Raw genomic sequence first — 14,333 nt, 5'->3', positions numbered from 1 at the left:
GAAGAAGAAGAAGATTATTTTTTTGCGCTTTGTCCTATTGAATGTATTAAAGGTTTTGTTGTAACTAATAAAATTATATTCGCCACTATATTAAAGTCATCGTGTGAAAATCCGTATAATGTAAGGATCTTGATTTTTTTTATTTAGAATTAACGTGTCACGACATCTTTGGTCATTGACATGCGAGCAAAGGTTTACAGTAGTACCTACAGAGTTATAATACAGAGTTTACAATAGTAAAGAATAACTTAATTTAAAGTCAATTCCATGTAATCAAATGGATTTCCTCGGGACCAATACCGAGCATTCATTGAATTGTGACGGTCCTGCAATGAAAACGTACATTCATCGGTGAACAAAACGTTCTCTAAAAAATGTTCATCTTGATGTGACATTTCCATTGCAGTTTGACAAAATTCTAAACGTCTATATTGATCCACAGGGAATTGTTCGTTGGATTTATGAAGTTTATAGGGACGGTATCCATGTCTTTTCAACATTTTACCTACTCTAAATCTTGAAATTCCATATTGTTCTCCGAGACGAGATGTTGATTGGGTAGGATTTTGCTCAATACTTGCACAAATCAAAGTGTCCCTTAGTTCCAAATCTGGATTTACCTCCCTTCGTCTACGAACTCTGTAACCTCGGAAACCTTTTTTGGATGGTGCTAGAAAGGTCACCAATGGAGACACTGCGGACGGCAGCCAGATGGTTGGTGGAGAGCGAGTCGTGGGTTCGAAACTAGCTTTTGAAACCAGGAATGGGTCCAACGGACGAAATAAGTAAAGATACGATAAAAGATATTGGAAAAGATACAGAAATAAACAAAAAGATAGATGGGTAAAATTACCAAAGATAAGATAAGATAGGGAACAGGGCGCCACTTAAATTTTTGGGGTTTAAGGAGAAAATTAAGAAACCTTAGAAAAGAAAAGAGATAAGGAAAGATGTTTAGGTTCTGAGACCAAACCCAAGAAAAGATATCACAGTTAATTATTGAATAAATTTGGTCAACACTCTACATAAACAAAAAATAAATATATAAGGTATTACACTTACTTACCTACAAAACTTAATAAGCCTGATCTTTCTACTGGTCAAAGGTATAGCTATATTTAAAGGTAAAAAGCAAATATATCAGGGAACTTTGTTAGGAGTCGACAAATAAAATACATACATAAAACAATAACAATATATTAAACAACAACACAATTACGACGCTGCTGAATGCAACACAAGTAATAAAGATACACCAACAACTATAAAATGGTGGTATACATATAAAAATAGGCAGAAATATAATTCGAAAATATCTTTACAAAGATATAAGTATAACACAAGCATGCACAAATAAAGTTTTGACGAATCTCGAGATATTATAGCAAATAAAATTGAATACAAATTATAACAAACACAAAAGATAACGAAAATTAATAAAATTTAAATTTACAAAAATACAAAAAAGTTTACTGACGTGAAAACATAAAAATTTAACCAAACCGCACTTGGTTAAGTCGATTATTTTGTTCGTAACAAAAAAAATATAGAATGTTGTTTAATTGACTGCAAAATTCAGTAGCTACTCTCAATTACATTTGAAGACATGTATTATCGTTAGATACGGCCAGATAATGGGAGATGATATGATGCTATACCATGTTGCTTGCCCAGATAGGTGGAGATATTAAAATTATGTCACTTACAGTAATTATTCCTGAAGGCTGCTGCTTTAATTCACTGAAGTTAATACTGTACTGGTATTAAACACTGAATTTATTTACCCTTGAAGGTGCTTTACAACTATACTTAAACTAATATAGTGTAAGATAAAAAAAACTCTAATAAGCAAGTGTATACACACTTATAAAGAAAATGCACAGAGACGGTAAGGTAGCAGATACGATATTGTGAACTAAGCGTCCTAACTCGACGGATGCCCACCGATAAGTTGTTTTCTCTACGAGTGCCCACCGAGAAGTAACTTGGTTCCTCTAAAATTTTACCAAGCTACCTAAGAAAAAGAAGGGATATCTCCCCTCAAAAATCATAGGCCAGTTGTATGTATTTCTGAGAAGATAAGGTTATAACGGCTATCGGAAAGTTCGAGGTAATTTGGCACGTGATAAAATATGAAATCCCGAGATTGGGTCTTTACAGAAAAATTACTATACGGGCCTTCGGAATATTTACAAATCTATCATAAAAGACCCTGATTAATACGGAAAGGATTAAAAACCTTTCGGACGCAGGGAAATTCCTTGGTATTTCGCTAGGTACAATAATATTCTCTAATCGTAAACACGACCATCGGCGTATCATCCGCAGGGGTAGAGGGATTAGAAATAAATTAATATATTAATTATAAAAAAATGTTACAACTCCTCTTGGAGTGAACACGGATCCATAAGTAAAAAAATTACGTATAATAGACTGAATTGTTGATCGTGCTGGAGCCGACCTATTTGGAAACATATTTACAAATTGTTGTCTAATCATGTTGTCTGATAATCCATTCACATGCCAGACAACAATTTGCACTTTTTCCTCGACTGTTAAAACCATTTTCACGAATTGTTTTTCAATAAAAAGTTTCTGTTTACCGTGCAAAATCACTTCTCGGTATTTTATTATTTTTGATGGCTTGATGAATTGGTTAGCTGTAAAGCAGGCAGCTATTCGCGCGCATCCATTACAATGTTGTTAATTGTTTTGAAAATCATTACCTGTACAGAGGAATTGATATTAACACTGAGAATTTAGTGATGGATTTGGCATTAAACAGTCTTAACCGGATTATTTTGCAATCACAACTGAAGACTGTAAAACTGAAATTGAATTATTTTGTATTTCTATTTTTTAACATTGGAATAAGAATAAATTGTAAATACTGAGTTTTTCGAAAACTTTTTACCTAATATGTATCATATTTTCTATTATTTTTTGATTGACTAAAACAAAAATTTTATCCTTGGTGTGAATTAAACCTCCAATCTTCTTGTCACTAGACCACGTCTGTAACTATTACGCCAATTCAACACACAATTGTTTTAGGATAGAACATACCTACCTTTAGTTTAATCAAATATTTCAGTTAAGTTAGTTTTATTATTAAATAAACTTAAAAATAATTTAAAATCGCTAATAATTAATGTTTTTTACTATAATATATCTTAATTTATTCAATCATTTATTCCAACATCAGAAATTATTAAAATAAAATATTTTCGAGGTCATCCGTATAATTATGACTGAAGTGAAATAGCCACGTCAAAAACTAGCTTTATCTCATACTATCCCACAACTTAATCTGTCTTCTATCCTTTCCGCTATTTTGCCGGGTGATAAGACACTCATCACTGTATATGTAGGGTAAGGAACCATAAGTTATTTTAGATGGTATTACTGATGTGTTGTTTGTCAATGTCAAAAATTGTGGTTATTAGAAAATTGCGAAGGAAAAGGAGAACCGAAAATGAGTTTATTTAAAAGCCCTATGGAGTAGGAGTTCTCTAGTAGTATAGATCTCAGCTTTTTTAGTCCCTTGTCTCTAAAATCGATGTATGACAGGTTAGTAACCCTAGGTTTTAAGGCCAAAACCAAATTTGTTTTCATCTTGGATGGATGTTGAGAATGAAAATTTATGAAACGGTTACTAAAACATGGTTTACGATACCACTCCGTTCCTAGCATGCCATCACTGCCAAGATGGATAGGCATGTCTAAAAAAGGAATAATACCATCTGCCCCTCTCTCAACCGTAAACTCTAGGTGAAATGGTATATTTTCTTTACATGTTGTTATAAGTTCATCCAAAACAAAGTTGTTAAAGATGTCATGAAATAAACTAAGTTTTACTATCATGACCAAAATTTTTAGAATTATTGTCCATTACTATATTTATATTTGTGTTGCTAATGTTGAGTGTCAAAGTTTATTTTAAATAATCTCAACGACTAGTAAGTTGCACTGACAAATTGTGATATTTTTTAAACATTTCCACATTTTTTATATCTATATTATAGTGTCTTGAAAAAGGAATAAAACAATTCCAAAACCTTGACATAAAGTCAAGGCAATCAAGTTTTTATATATATATATATATATATATATATATATATATATATATATATATATATATATTAACGTATTTTTTATATTTAGAAGAAGACAAAAAACTGGCAGGATATTGCATAAGAGAGAATGGTGCAGGAATCTTGATATCCATGGATGGAGCATACTATTTAAGAGGTATAGATGTAACAGTATATAGGATAAATGACACCGACATATGTGATTTTTCAAAAAGAGTCTATTTATTTTGGGACATTGCCAAGCACTTGGATTATATAGGATTCCGAATGACATTGTTGGAGGATACCTCCAAGGAAATGTAATTTTTTGATGTCGTATTAGTAAATATTAACTGGCTTAAATTCATCTAGGAAAATACTAGATTAGTTATAAAACTATTTAAAAAATATTTTTTTATACCTGTGGAACATAAGTTTTGATAAACAATAAGGAACTTCAATCGACAACAAAATTAAAAAAAATATTTTAAAAACAATTTGGCCATTACCAAAAACAATAATTTGGTTAAAATTTGGTTCGTATTAATTTGGCGACATTTAACTTCACTTAAAAACGCTGCCCCAGTTATTGATCAATTGAGCTTCCAAGCAATTTCTATAAGCTTGATGACACAGCAGAAATCAAAACTCTTAAACTGATTAATTTTGTGGTCATTTGTAGGGTTGTCGTCTTGGTAATATATGAGAGCAGACCAAAATACTACATCGTCACCATACATCACCATTTTCCACCATTAATTTTACTCCATCCGTGAACATATTTCTTCGTCAGGACTTCCTAATTTACCGCTCTAATAGTCTATTCAGGCAATGCATTCTGACAGCTTTGGTTATCTTTTATCTTTATCTTGTTCTTTGCCTATCTTTGATTTTTTTGCTTCTTCTTGTTGTCTAGATAGTAACCTTTTAATTATATTTTCCGTCCTCTTTTTCATTTAAGTGTCCTGGTTCTTCATTCTTAGGTAACTATACTTTATATAGTATAATATACTATACTTTTGTTATTTCTGTCTCTTAGCTCCTTTTGAAGTATTTTTCTGAAGTATCTTTTTCGTCTATGACGAAAACACTAGAGCGAATTTTTTTTTTTTTTGTTTTTGTGTAAAGCGACATTTAAAGATTGGTTTAAAGTTGCCGAATTATAATAGCCTCTGAACACCTAAGACAATTGTTTAAGCTAAGTTTAAGCTAATATAATAGCGAGAAAGGTACATAGGACAATAAAAGGACTAGTTTTACAGGTGAAAAATGAACGCGTATTTGTCTCGCCTGGATAGATCCTCCCTCTACTATAGTTGTCGCAATAAAACCTCCCACACACCTGCAAAATCTCTATGGAAGATAACAAGTTACTGTTACAAAATGATAAAAACTCGCTTGTCGTTTCCATCGTAACCATATCTCACCCATTTTAAACTAAACTATTTTCCTTTCATATTAACTTCCATTTGCAAAAATGATCCCGAATAATTAAGCTGACTATTAGCAATAACAATCACTAAGAAATAGAAAAACCAATTAGCCCTAACCAATTAAGAATTTCATCTAAACTATAACAATTTTTGACGCGAATCTTAACTCTATAAATTACAGTACAATACAAACAAAAAGAAGGATTTTAATATCGTACTCAAAGCACTGTTAAAAGATTTGTTACTTTTCAGCCATATACAGATTTCTTCAAAATTTGTAATGATTCTTCTCTATCACAATCTTCACATATGAAGTAAACTGATATTAAATTATTATATTGTTTGTTATCTCTTTTGAACTATCTGTTTTGTCTCTTAAAATGTGTTAACTTCCTCTTTAGATAGGCAGATTGAAAGGTAAATCAGGTAAGGTGGTTTATCAAGGAGGCAATTTGGTTTCTGTAAAGGGAAAAGCACGATTGATGCAATCATGAGTGTACTTGAAGCATTGCGCAACAAAGGGGATAAACATCACTGGGCGGCCCTGCTGTTATTTGATGTTAAGAATGCATTCAATACGTTGCAGTGGAACGAAGTAATGAAGGCAATGGAGAAGAGAGAATGTCCTGGTTACCTGATGAATGTGGTGGCGGAGTAATCGTCCGAGAGAAGCATTATGGTGGAAAAGGGCACGATCGTGGACGTGACGGCCGGTGTACCTCAGTGAACTGTCTTGGGTCCGACGCTATGGAATCTGGCATATGACGGGGTTATGCACTGTGAATACGGAGAGGGTACAACCTCCTTTGCATTCACGGATAACCTCGCTGTACTGGTAGTGGCCCGGGATAAGCCAGATCTCAAATACCGGGTTCGAAACGCAGGCGGCGTCGTAAAGAAATGGATGACGCAGCACGGACTGAAACTTGCGACAGAGAAAACCGAAGCCATCATTCTGAAGGGTACAAGGAACAGGCAAAATATTGAATTAAAATGTGCGGGAGCATGTCTAACACCTAAGAAACAAGTAAGATAACTGTACCTTTTACCGACCACTTAAGGTTTTCCTTATAAGCAGATTCAATAATAAGAAGAATACGTTTTTATTTTTCTTTGCATAATTTTTAAAAATAAGTTTTAATCTAGTCCATTCAGCTAGTAATATAGAAAAAATAATATTATCACAGTTTAATTCTTTTTTTAAATGTTTTAATAATTATGTACAATTTCATTAAAATACTCCCTTTACCGACCGGCTTGAAAAAAACTCACTTATCACCGACCGATTTTTTTGCTATTACCGACCACAAGCACCTAATTACCGGACATTTCAGTCCTATCAGCGACCTTCTTGGGGGACTACTTATTTAAGTAGTTAACAACATTATATTAACTTATTAATTTAAAAATAATCATATCTACTGGCTCAATTGAAAAAACTAACGCAGCTGAAGATTTTAATATTTTAAAAAATATAAATTCATAATACAACAAATAAAAAGTTACATATTATATTGGGCATGTATAATAGATTGAACGTTGGTATGAAATCCTTTTATTTTTTTATTATTATATTTTTTATTGCATCCATCTCCGGAATTGCATTGATGCCCCTTGTATTCACGAGTTTTGGAGGATTAATTTTTTTAAATATTTCATTTTCTGAATATGATAAAATATCCCCTTTCTCAAGCCATTTCCAATGTGAACCACTTCTTATCATAGTCTTCACTTCTAGTCCTGTACCGTCAAAACCAAGACTTACTCCAGGAAACTACTCTCCTTCATACATAAAAACAGCATATTCTTCCTCTGCAAAATCTTCCGTTTTAGTTTTTTGCTATTATTCTTAATACGACAATTATGGATCCAGTTTTTCCAGGAAAGTTTAAGAGGCCTAAAAATAGCAACATCTAGTGGTTGCAATAGATGTGTGGAGTTATGCAGAAGAGCAATTAGTATAATACCTTTGCTTTTGCAGAACTCAGTTAGATGAAGCGTTAAATGTGAAGAATGGCCATCTAGAAAAAGCACAACAGATAAAAGAACGTTCTTTTCAACAATCCATTTTTTATAGAATACATTCGTAATGAATTCATAAAAACATTCTCCAGTCATCCACCCGGAGTCTGAATGGCCAATACCCCAGCCCAGAGGCATTTTAAAATGAATACTGGCTGGTACTCTTTTATAGCTGGCGAAAAAATTTTCATAACAATGACGACCTGGAATTCCGTCTTTAAATTTATTTGCTCGTTCTAGACGGCGAACTAGTTCTCTGCAACATACCCCAACAGTTGATTTTTTATTACAGAAAAACCAACAGTTTATAAATATAGAATCCAATCTACTATGGTTTGTTCTTCAGCTGCAGTCAGGAAACAGTGGGCCCCACTTGTAGCACCTTCTTCATATTTGTTACGAATTTTATCAACTAGGGTGCTTTTTGGAATTTTGAATTCTCTGGATGCTTTTCCAAATGACATTCTATCTCGAATTGAATCCAATGGTTGCTGAAGAATTTCATTGGTATAGCTTTTTCGTTTTTCAGACATAGCTTAAAGTTTTTCTTGAATCTGGAAAGAAAACGTTCATAATATTCTCGGTCGGTAATAGGTCACAATATATATTTTTTGTAGTCTATCAACGACCGCGAAAAAAATATTATTTTAGGAGACTACTTTTAAATATTTTAAAATTCATATATTTCATTCACGTTTAAAACAATGAAGTACCATGAATATGATTATCATTTACGGTTCAAAAACAGACTTTTGGAAATATGACACTTAATATATTATTTTGTTTGAAGTAATTCTTTCAATAAAATACAATTTTGTTCAACTTTCATATTACTTCTTTTAATTGAAAATTACAATCTAGTTGGTCGGCAAATGCTCAAGTGAATCGTTGGTTTATTACGTTTAAGAAAAAATATATAATATGATGGTATGCTAAAATATTTTTAAAATTTCGGAATATTCATTCCGACCGCCCGGTCGGTAAACGGTTGATTTTTGAGTTTTAAAGCACCTTTTACCGACTGTTCTTTATTTGTAAATAAATTTTAATTGGAGAAAATAATTAACCAACGAACACATTAAATCTTTAAAAAAACATGGTTTTGTGCTATTTCTTGTTATAAAAGTGCAATATTAACCTTGATATATTAACAAACGCTTAATAATGCCAACACACATGCACAATGATTCTTATAACCTGCCTTATGGAGTCTTGCAACACCACTGCAAAATCCGTTAAAATTTGTCAAATTTGGCATTAGTCAGCGGCTGGATTATGTTTTTAATGTTGCCATATCTATGTTTTATAAAACGAAACGTTAAAAGTTTCAGTAGTTATATGGACTTTTCATAATGCGTCTAATACTGAAAAAGTTCATTGCGGTCGGTAATAGGAAATGGTCGGTAAAGGGTACAGTTACCTTAAAATATCTAGGAGTGACATTGCACCAGAATGGAAAATGGGGGGAGCACGTGCGGGAGGTGTTCCGGAAGGCTGCGTTGGGGAGGGTGATGCCGAACATTAGAGGAACCAAATCCGAAAGGAGGAGGGTCTTACACGGTGTTGTACAGTCGATCGTCCTCTACGCGGCACCAGTCTAGAGCGAGGCGATAGAGATAACGGCCTATAGGAGTCTCATGACACGAGTAGACAGAACAAGTCTGTTGCGAGTGGCATGCCCCTACAGGACTGTGTCTGCGGCAGCCTTATGGACCATCACTGGATGTGTTCCGTTGCATGTTTTGGCGGTGGAAAGAAAAGAGCTTTATGAGAGAAGAGGTCCAAACCTTACTGTAGCCGAGAGAAGACAGGAAAGGGAAAGGTCGGTTGAAAGATGGGAAGAAGAATGTAACAACACGGAAGATGTGGCACAGTGGACGAAATTGCTGATCCCGAACATAAGAGATTGGGTGGACTGTGGCCACAGGCGACTGGATTATTTCCTGACGCAGGTGCTCACAGGACACGGGTGTTTTAGGGCCTACCTCTATAGGATCGGAAAGGCTGATACAGATGAATGCCTATACTGTGGATACTCGGACACTGTGACACATACGATGTTAGATTGCAGCAGATGGATAGTGGAAACTAACAGAATGGAGAGAGAGACAGGTGTGAATTTTGTTACAGTGAGAGAAATGATTGAGAGAATGATTGAAAATAAATTAGTTTGGACTAACATACACAATTATATCCGTGAAGTGATCAAGAAAAAGGAAGAGGAAGAAAGACTGCTGAACCGACGCTAAAGGTAAGAGTGAATAATGCTGAAAGGTGAAGCTAGAAAAGTGGGTCACACTGTATGAGTTAGAATGCGTGAGTCAGATTGTGGGGAAGGAGGAAATGCCCATTTGGGAATGATGCCGAACTAGGAGCGATGAGTGTCTTCTACGCACTACCTGGAACGAGACAGGAAGCCTCCTTGCTGATGAATAGAGTGTGGATGTGTATAAATAGAGAATAAATGAATAAAGGTAGTGATTCGGAAGTGATGCCGGCCTTACAGCGGCCATTCCGCTTCCGGATCGCTGGATAACAGAGGAGGATCTGGTTTAGCAGGTAGGTGTTCGACGTAGACTCGGCGACGAGAGGGCATTTTAAAGTACCTCGGGAACTATCGCCGGGAGTACGAAGAACGAATCCTGCACTAAAGTTAGTCAGGCGGCGTCCTGGACTGAGATGTCTTCTGAAGATTCCAGACCCCCCTCTATAAAGACGAAAAAAAAAAGATTGAAAGGTAAATCGGAAGATATTCGGTAAACCATTGAGAATAATATGCATATTTCTCTACCTAGTGGTAATGAATGGGACATTAAACTTTATGCTAAAATTAAGTTGGGAGTATCATCATTGAAAGAGTTATTAAGTTCGTAGTTTTTACTAAATTTGTGTTTATTAGCTAGTAAGTAGCACAAATTTGACCTTACCAGGAAGGTTTTAGGGAGAAGCCCGGGGTAGGAGCCGCACACTTTTTGGCATCTTTTTTGGGTTCCAAAATTGACATTCTCAGCAAAATTGTTTGACTCGTTTTTAGAGATCAAGTCTTTGACGGCTGGACTAAATGGCGAAATTTCAAAAAAAGCAGCTAACCGAAAACTTTTGAATTTTGAATGAACTGTTTATCACCTTTTAAAATCCGACAAGCGAGAGCTGGTGGGTGAGCTGCGCGAAAATAGAAAAGAAATTATTCGAAGAGAGATAGAAGAGGTACATAATCGCGGGTGTCACAAATGCGTAGTTGCCGTATCAAAAATTTAGTTGGGATCTGAAAATTACGTTAGTTAATATACGTTGTATACTTACCATATTATTATGTTAGACAATTAATGCAGAAGTTTTAACCAATTTTTGAATTAAATTTCTTTATTTTCCAATAGGTTCAGTTAATTTCAGGTATAAAGTTTTTGTAATCTCTAACTACTTTTTAAGTTATGAAATAAAAAAATCTACTTTATGGAAGAGATATTTGTAACATAAGATCTCGGTACTTTCACACATTAGTTACAGTTATCCATAAAAAGAAACATTTTAAAAGCCATGTACAGCATAATATTGTAACACGTAGTATAACAAATAAATTGTTGAAAATACTTAAGTCTAATAAAAATGTACATTAAGATTTGCATATCATCTAGCCTCAAAAGCTTACAATTTATTACGCCTTACTATTAGGAAGATTAACAACTATAAAAACTTTTCACTTCAATCTAAACTATCCATAAATGATAACTATAACTCGATTATTAAAATTTTGAATTGATGATTTTACTTTTATTTAAAACTAAAAAATCAATCATTTACGTGTTAAAGTATTATATATATACAGGGTGGTCCTTAAGTAATTGTACAAAAAGGAACCATAGAATCTACACTTTAAAATATTGTGATTTAAGTCAAATTGCTTTAATAAAATGTTGATATTAAGAAAGATGCAGGGTGTTAAAGTGGAAATTAAAAATTTTAATTTTCACAATAACTTTCATGTTTGTGAACATTTATGTATAAAAATTCATAACTGGGTACTATTGATTATTTTACCAAAATACATTATTTTACCAAAAAAAAGGTGTACTTGTTAATAACTTCAAAACTTAATACGAAATATTAAATAAAATAAATATATTAGCAGAATAGAATAGTAGGATTTGACAAAATAACAGGATAATTGAATTTTACATCAAAAATTTTACGTTTTGTATTAAATTAAAGTCATAATTAAAGTATTTTATTAATAAACCAAATTAAGAAATATTTAAACTAAATAACATTAAACTTTTTTTTAAAGTAAGGTTTCGATATGCCCACCATTTTCTTTAATTCATTTGTCAATACATTCCATAAAAGATCGTCTCATATTAAATAGCATCATTGGTTCTAAAGAAACTGCTGCAGTATTTATAATAAGTATTATAAGTATAATATATAATAAACATAATATAATAATAAAGTTTTCGTTTGGGAATTCTCACCACATTCTGACCAAGGAATATGACTACCACGAACAATCCAACGTTCAGGAAAGTTGTATTTAATTATGTTTCACTGCACTTTTCTGTATAATGTGGTGGTGTACCAATCAATAAAATCATTTTATAAAAAAATGTAAATAAATCTCACCATTCAAATTACAAGGTAATTCGCATATCCATAAAAAATAATTACAAATTGTACCAAACCATACGATATGCATTTTAAACATGAATTTTAAGTAAACGTATGGTTTGGAACAATTGGTAATGCGGACATGCGAATTACCTTGTAATTTGAATGGTGAGAGTTATTTACATTTTTTATAAAATGATTTTATTTGATTTATTGGAAGAATTGTCATCAAACTTAAGACGAAATATGTGGTTTATGCAAGATGATAAACCACCACATTATAGAGAGAGGGCAGTGAGAACATACTTAAATACAACTTTCCTGAACGTTGGATTGTTCGTAGTAGTCATATTCCTTGGTCATGTTTTGAGATAATAATATAACAGTTTATAGGCACTATAATACATATAAAGATATATTACTTAATGTCACTTAAAATAACAATTATATTATCAATAATAGTGAACTGTAAGTTACTAATTAACTGATCTATTGTTTACTTATTATTTACCGGTAATCTAATGCACTGTAATTTTTTATTTAGTTATTGATTGTAACTAAACTAAATTAAATTATTTAAATTTGAATTTATTTTGAAAATGAGTATTATATTAATTACCAGTTACGTGAGCTACACATTCTTGTATCTTTTTTAAATCAACTAAATTTTTCTCTGCATTAGCTTCTTCGGTTGTAAACTTAAAAACATTGAACATTATTGCTCGTGCTTGAGATCCCAAAGGTTTGCCCTTTAATACTCTTGCCATTTTAATAAATATAAATAATAGTTTATACTATAGGGTCACTCCAAATAAAAATGTAAATGCTTGACAACAGTGTGAGAAATCTAGCACTAATCCCTACGATGTGAACTCCTAACCGACACCAATAGAAATGAGCAATCCTTCCACTTGTCAATTTGTTCTACGCGCATCTCGCCAGCTCTAACTTGTCGGATTATACTATAAACAAATTTAATTATATGAATCTGATTCTTTAACAAACTAGATATTTTTGCATATCTCAATTTTCGATATTTCGAAATTAATTATCGCCAAAATTAACATTTGTTAAAGATAATTTACGAATTATTTAACTGTGTTATGTTAATTAGATTAGAGATCAAAATTAGTGAGAAATATGTCTCAAAACTTATGTTCCACATATTAAATAAGTTAAAAAAGAAAACACCGGCATTGTAATATTTTTGAAACAGTACTTATATTTTTATGCAATAAATGTGTTTATTTTTTGTGTTAAGTAGTACGTCAATATTAAATTTAATAAAAATTTTAGAAATTACTTTTTTATTTTATACTACCAATATGGATCCTGCATCACAGCATAGACACAAATCAGCAGGGATGCTCTCCGATGCCGCCTTTGAAGTAGGAAGGTACAGAACCGCCATTTTGGGAGGAACGAACTCAGAACCGTGTTGGCGCAAAATACAGGAACGGCTTTATTATTTTCCAGAATTAATATTGTTTTACAATAGGATTAAAATTATATTTGGCCAATATAATCCATAAAAACAAGAAATCTTTAAAAAACGTCAAAAAACTGTCAAAGTTGAAACACGCTTTTTAAAGTTCCTTATAAATTTTTAGAGATTTAAATAGTATTAAAGTTCCGTAGTAGTATTCATAGAAATTAGACGTGCCTTCGGTACAGCAACATTCGAGACTCGTGAAATTTGTGGCATTCTAACAGCAATATCGTTTATTGAACCACCTACCATATGAGTGTCAATAGCGGGGGGAAACCCCCTGACCCCAAAAACCCCACGAAACCAGCTATATCTGGAAATATATTCGATAATCAAAGTGATGCCGAAATGGATCTTTATGTAAGTACTCCAATTCCAATCAATTTGATGAATAATCCAAATACAACCAATCTGAATGAGACACAACAAAAAGTAACAAAACAGGTAAGGCAAGCATTTTTATTCAATAGTAATGATCGAGGCCCATATCCTGTATATATCGAGAATAGCTCTACTGAGTTTAAGGGTAAACTAAATCCTTTAAAGATTGGTGAAATTATTTTGTCTAACTTTCCTGAAGCAGACAATATGATTTCAAGTATAGACGCCATAGGCCGAAATAGAATTAGAGTCAAATGCAAAGATTATAAAACTGCTAATAAACTCATTAAAAACAAAACTCTAGAAATATTTCGTTTAAATAATTTAGGTCTG

At 32.7% G+C, this 14,333-nt stretch overlaps 1 protein-coding gene across 2 annotated transcripts in view; it reads left to right on the top strand.

The window, feature by feature from the left end:
- The window catches only part of LOC140445869 (uncharacterized), a 117,606-nt gene extending 104,174 nt beyond the window's left edge, over positions 1-13,432 (top strand). For both annotated transcript variants that reach the window (XM_072538269.1, XM_072538270.1), the window contains exon 8: positions 4,165-13,432. In XM_072538269.1, the coding sequence (XP_072394370.1) occupies positions 4,165-4,397 (233 nt within the window). In that variant the 3' untranslated portion in view covers positions 4,398-13,432. The remainder of the gene's footprint in view (positions 1-4,164) is intronic.
- The last annotated feature ends 901 nt before the right edge of the window (positions 13,433-14,333 follow it).

This window comes from Diabrotica undecimpunctata, chromosome 7 (genome assembly GCF_040954645.1).
Source record: "Diabrotica undecimpunctata isolate CICGRU chromosome 7, icDiaUnde3, whole genome shotgun sequence".
NCBI classification, from domain to species: domain Eukaryota; kingdom Metazoa; phylum Arthropoda; class Insecta; order Coleoptera; family Chrysomelidae; genus Diabrotica; species Diabrotica undecimpunctata.
Note: the sequence above shows the minus strand (reverse complement) of the source record. Positions and strands in the feature narration are given on the sequence as shown.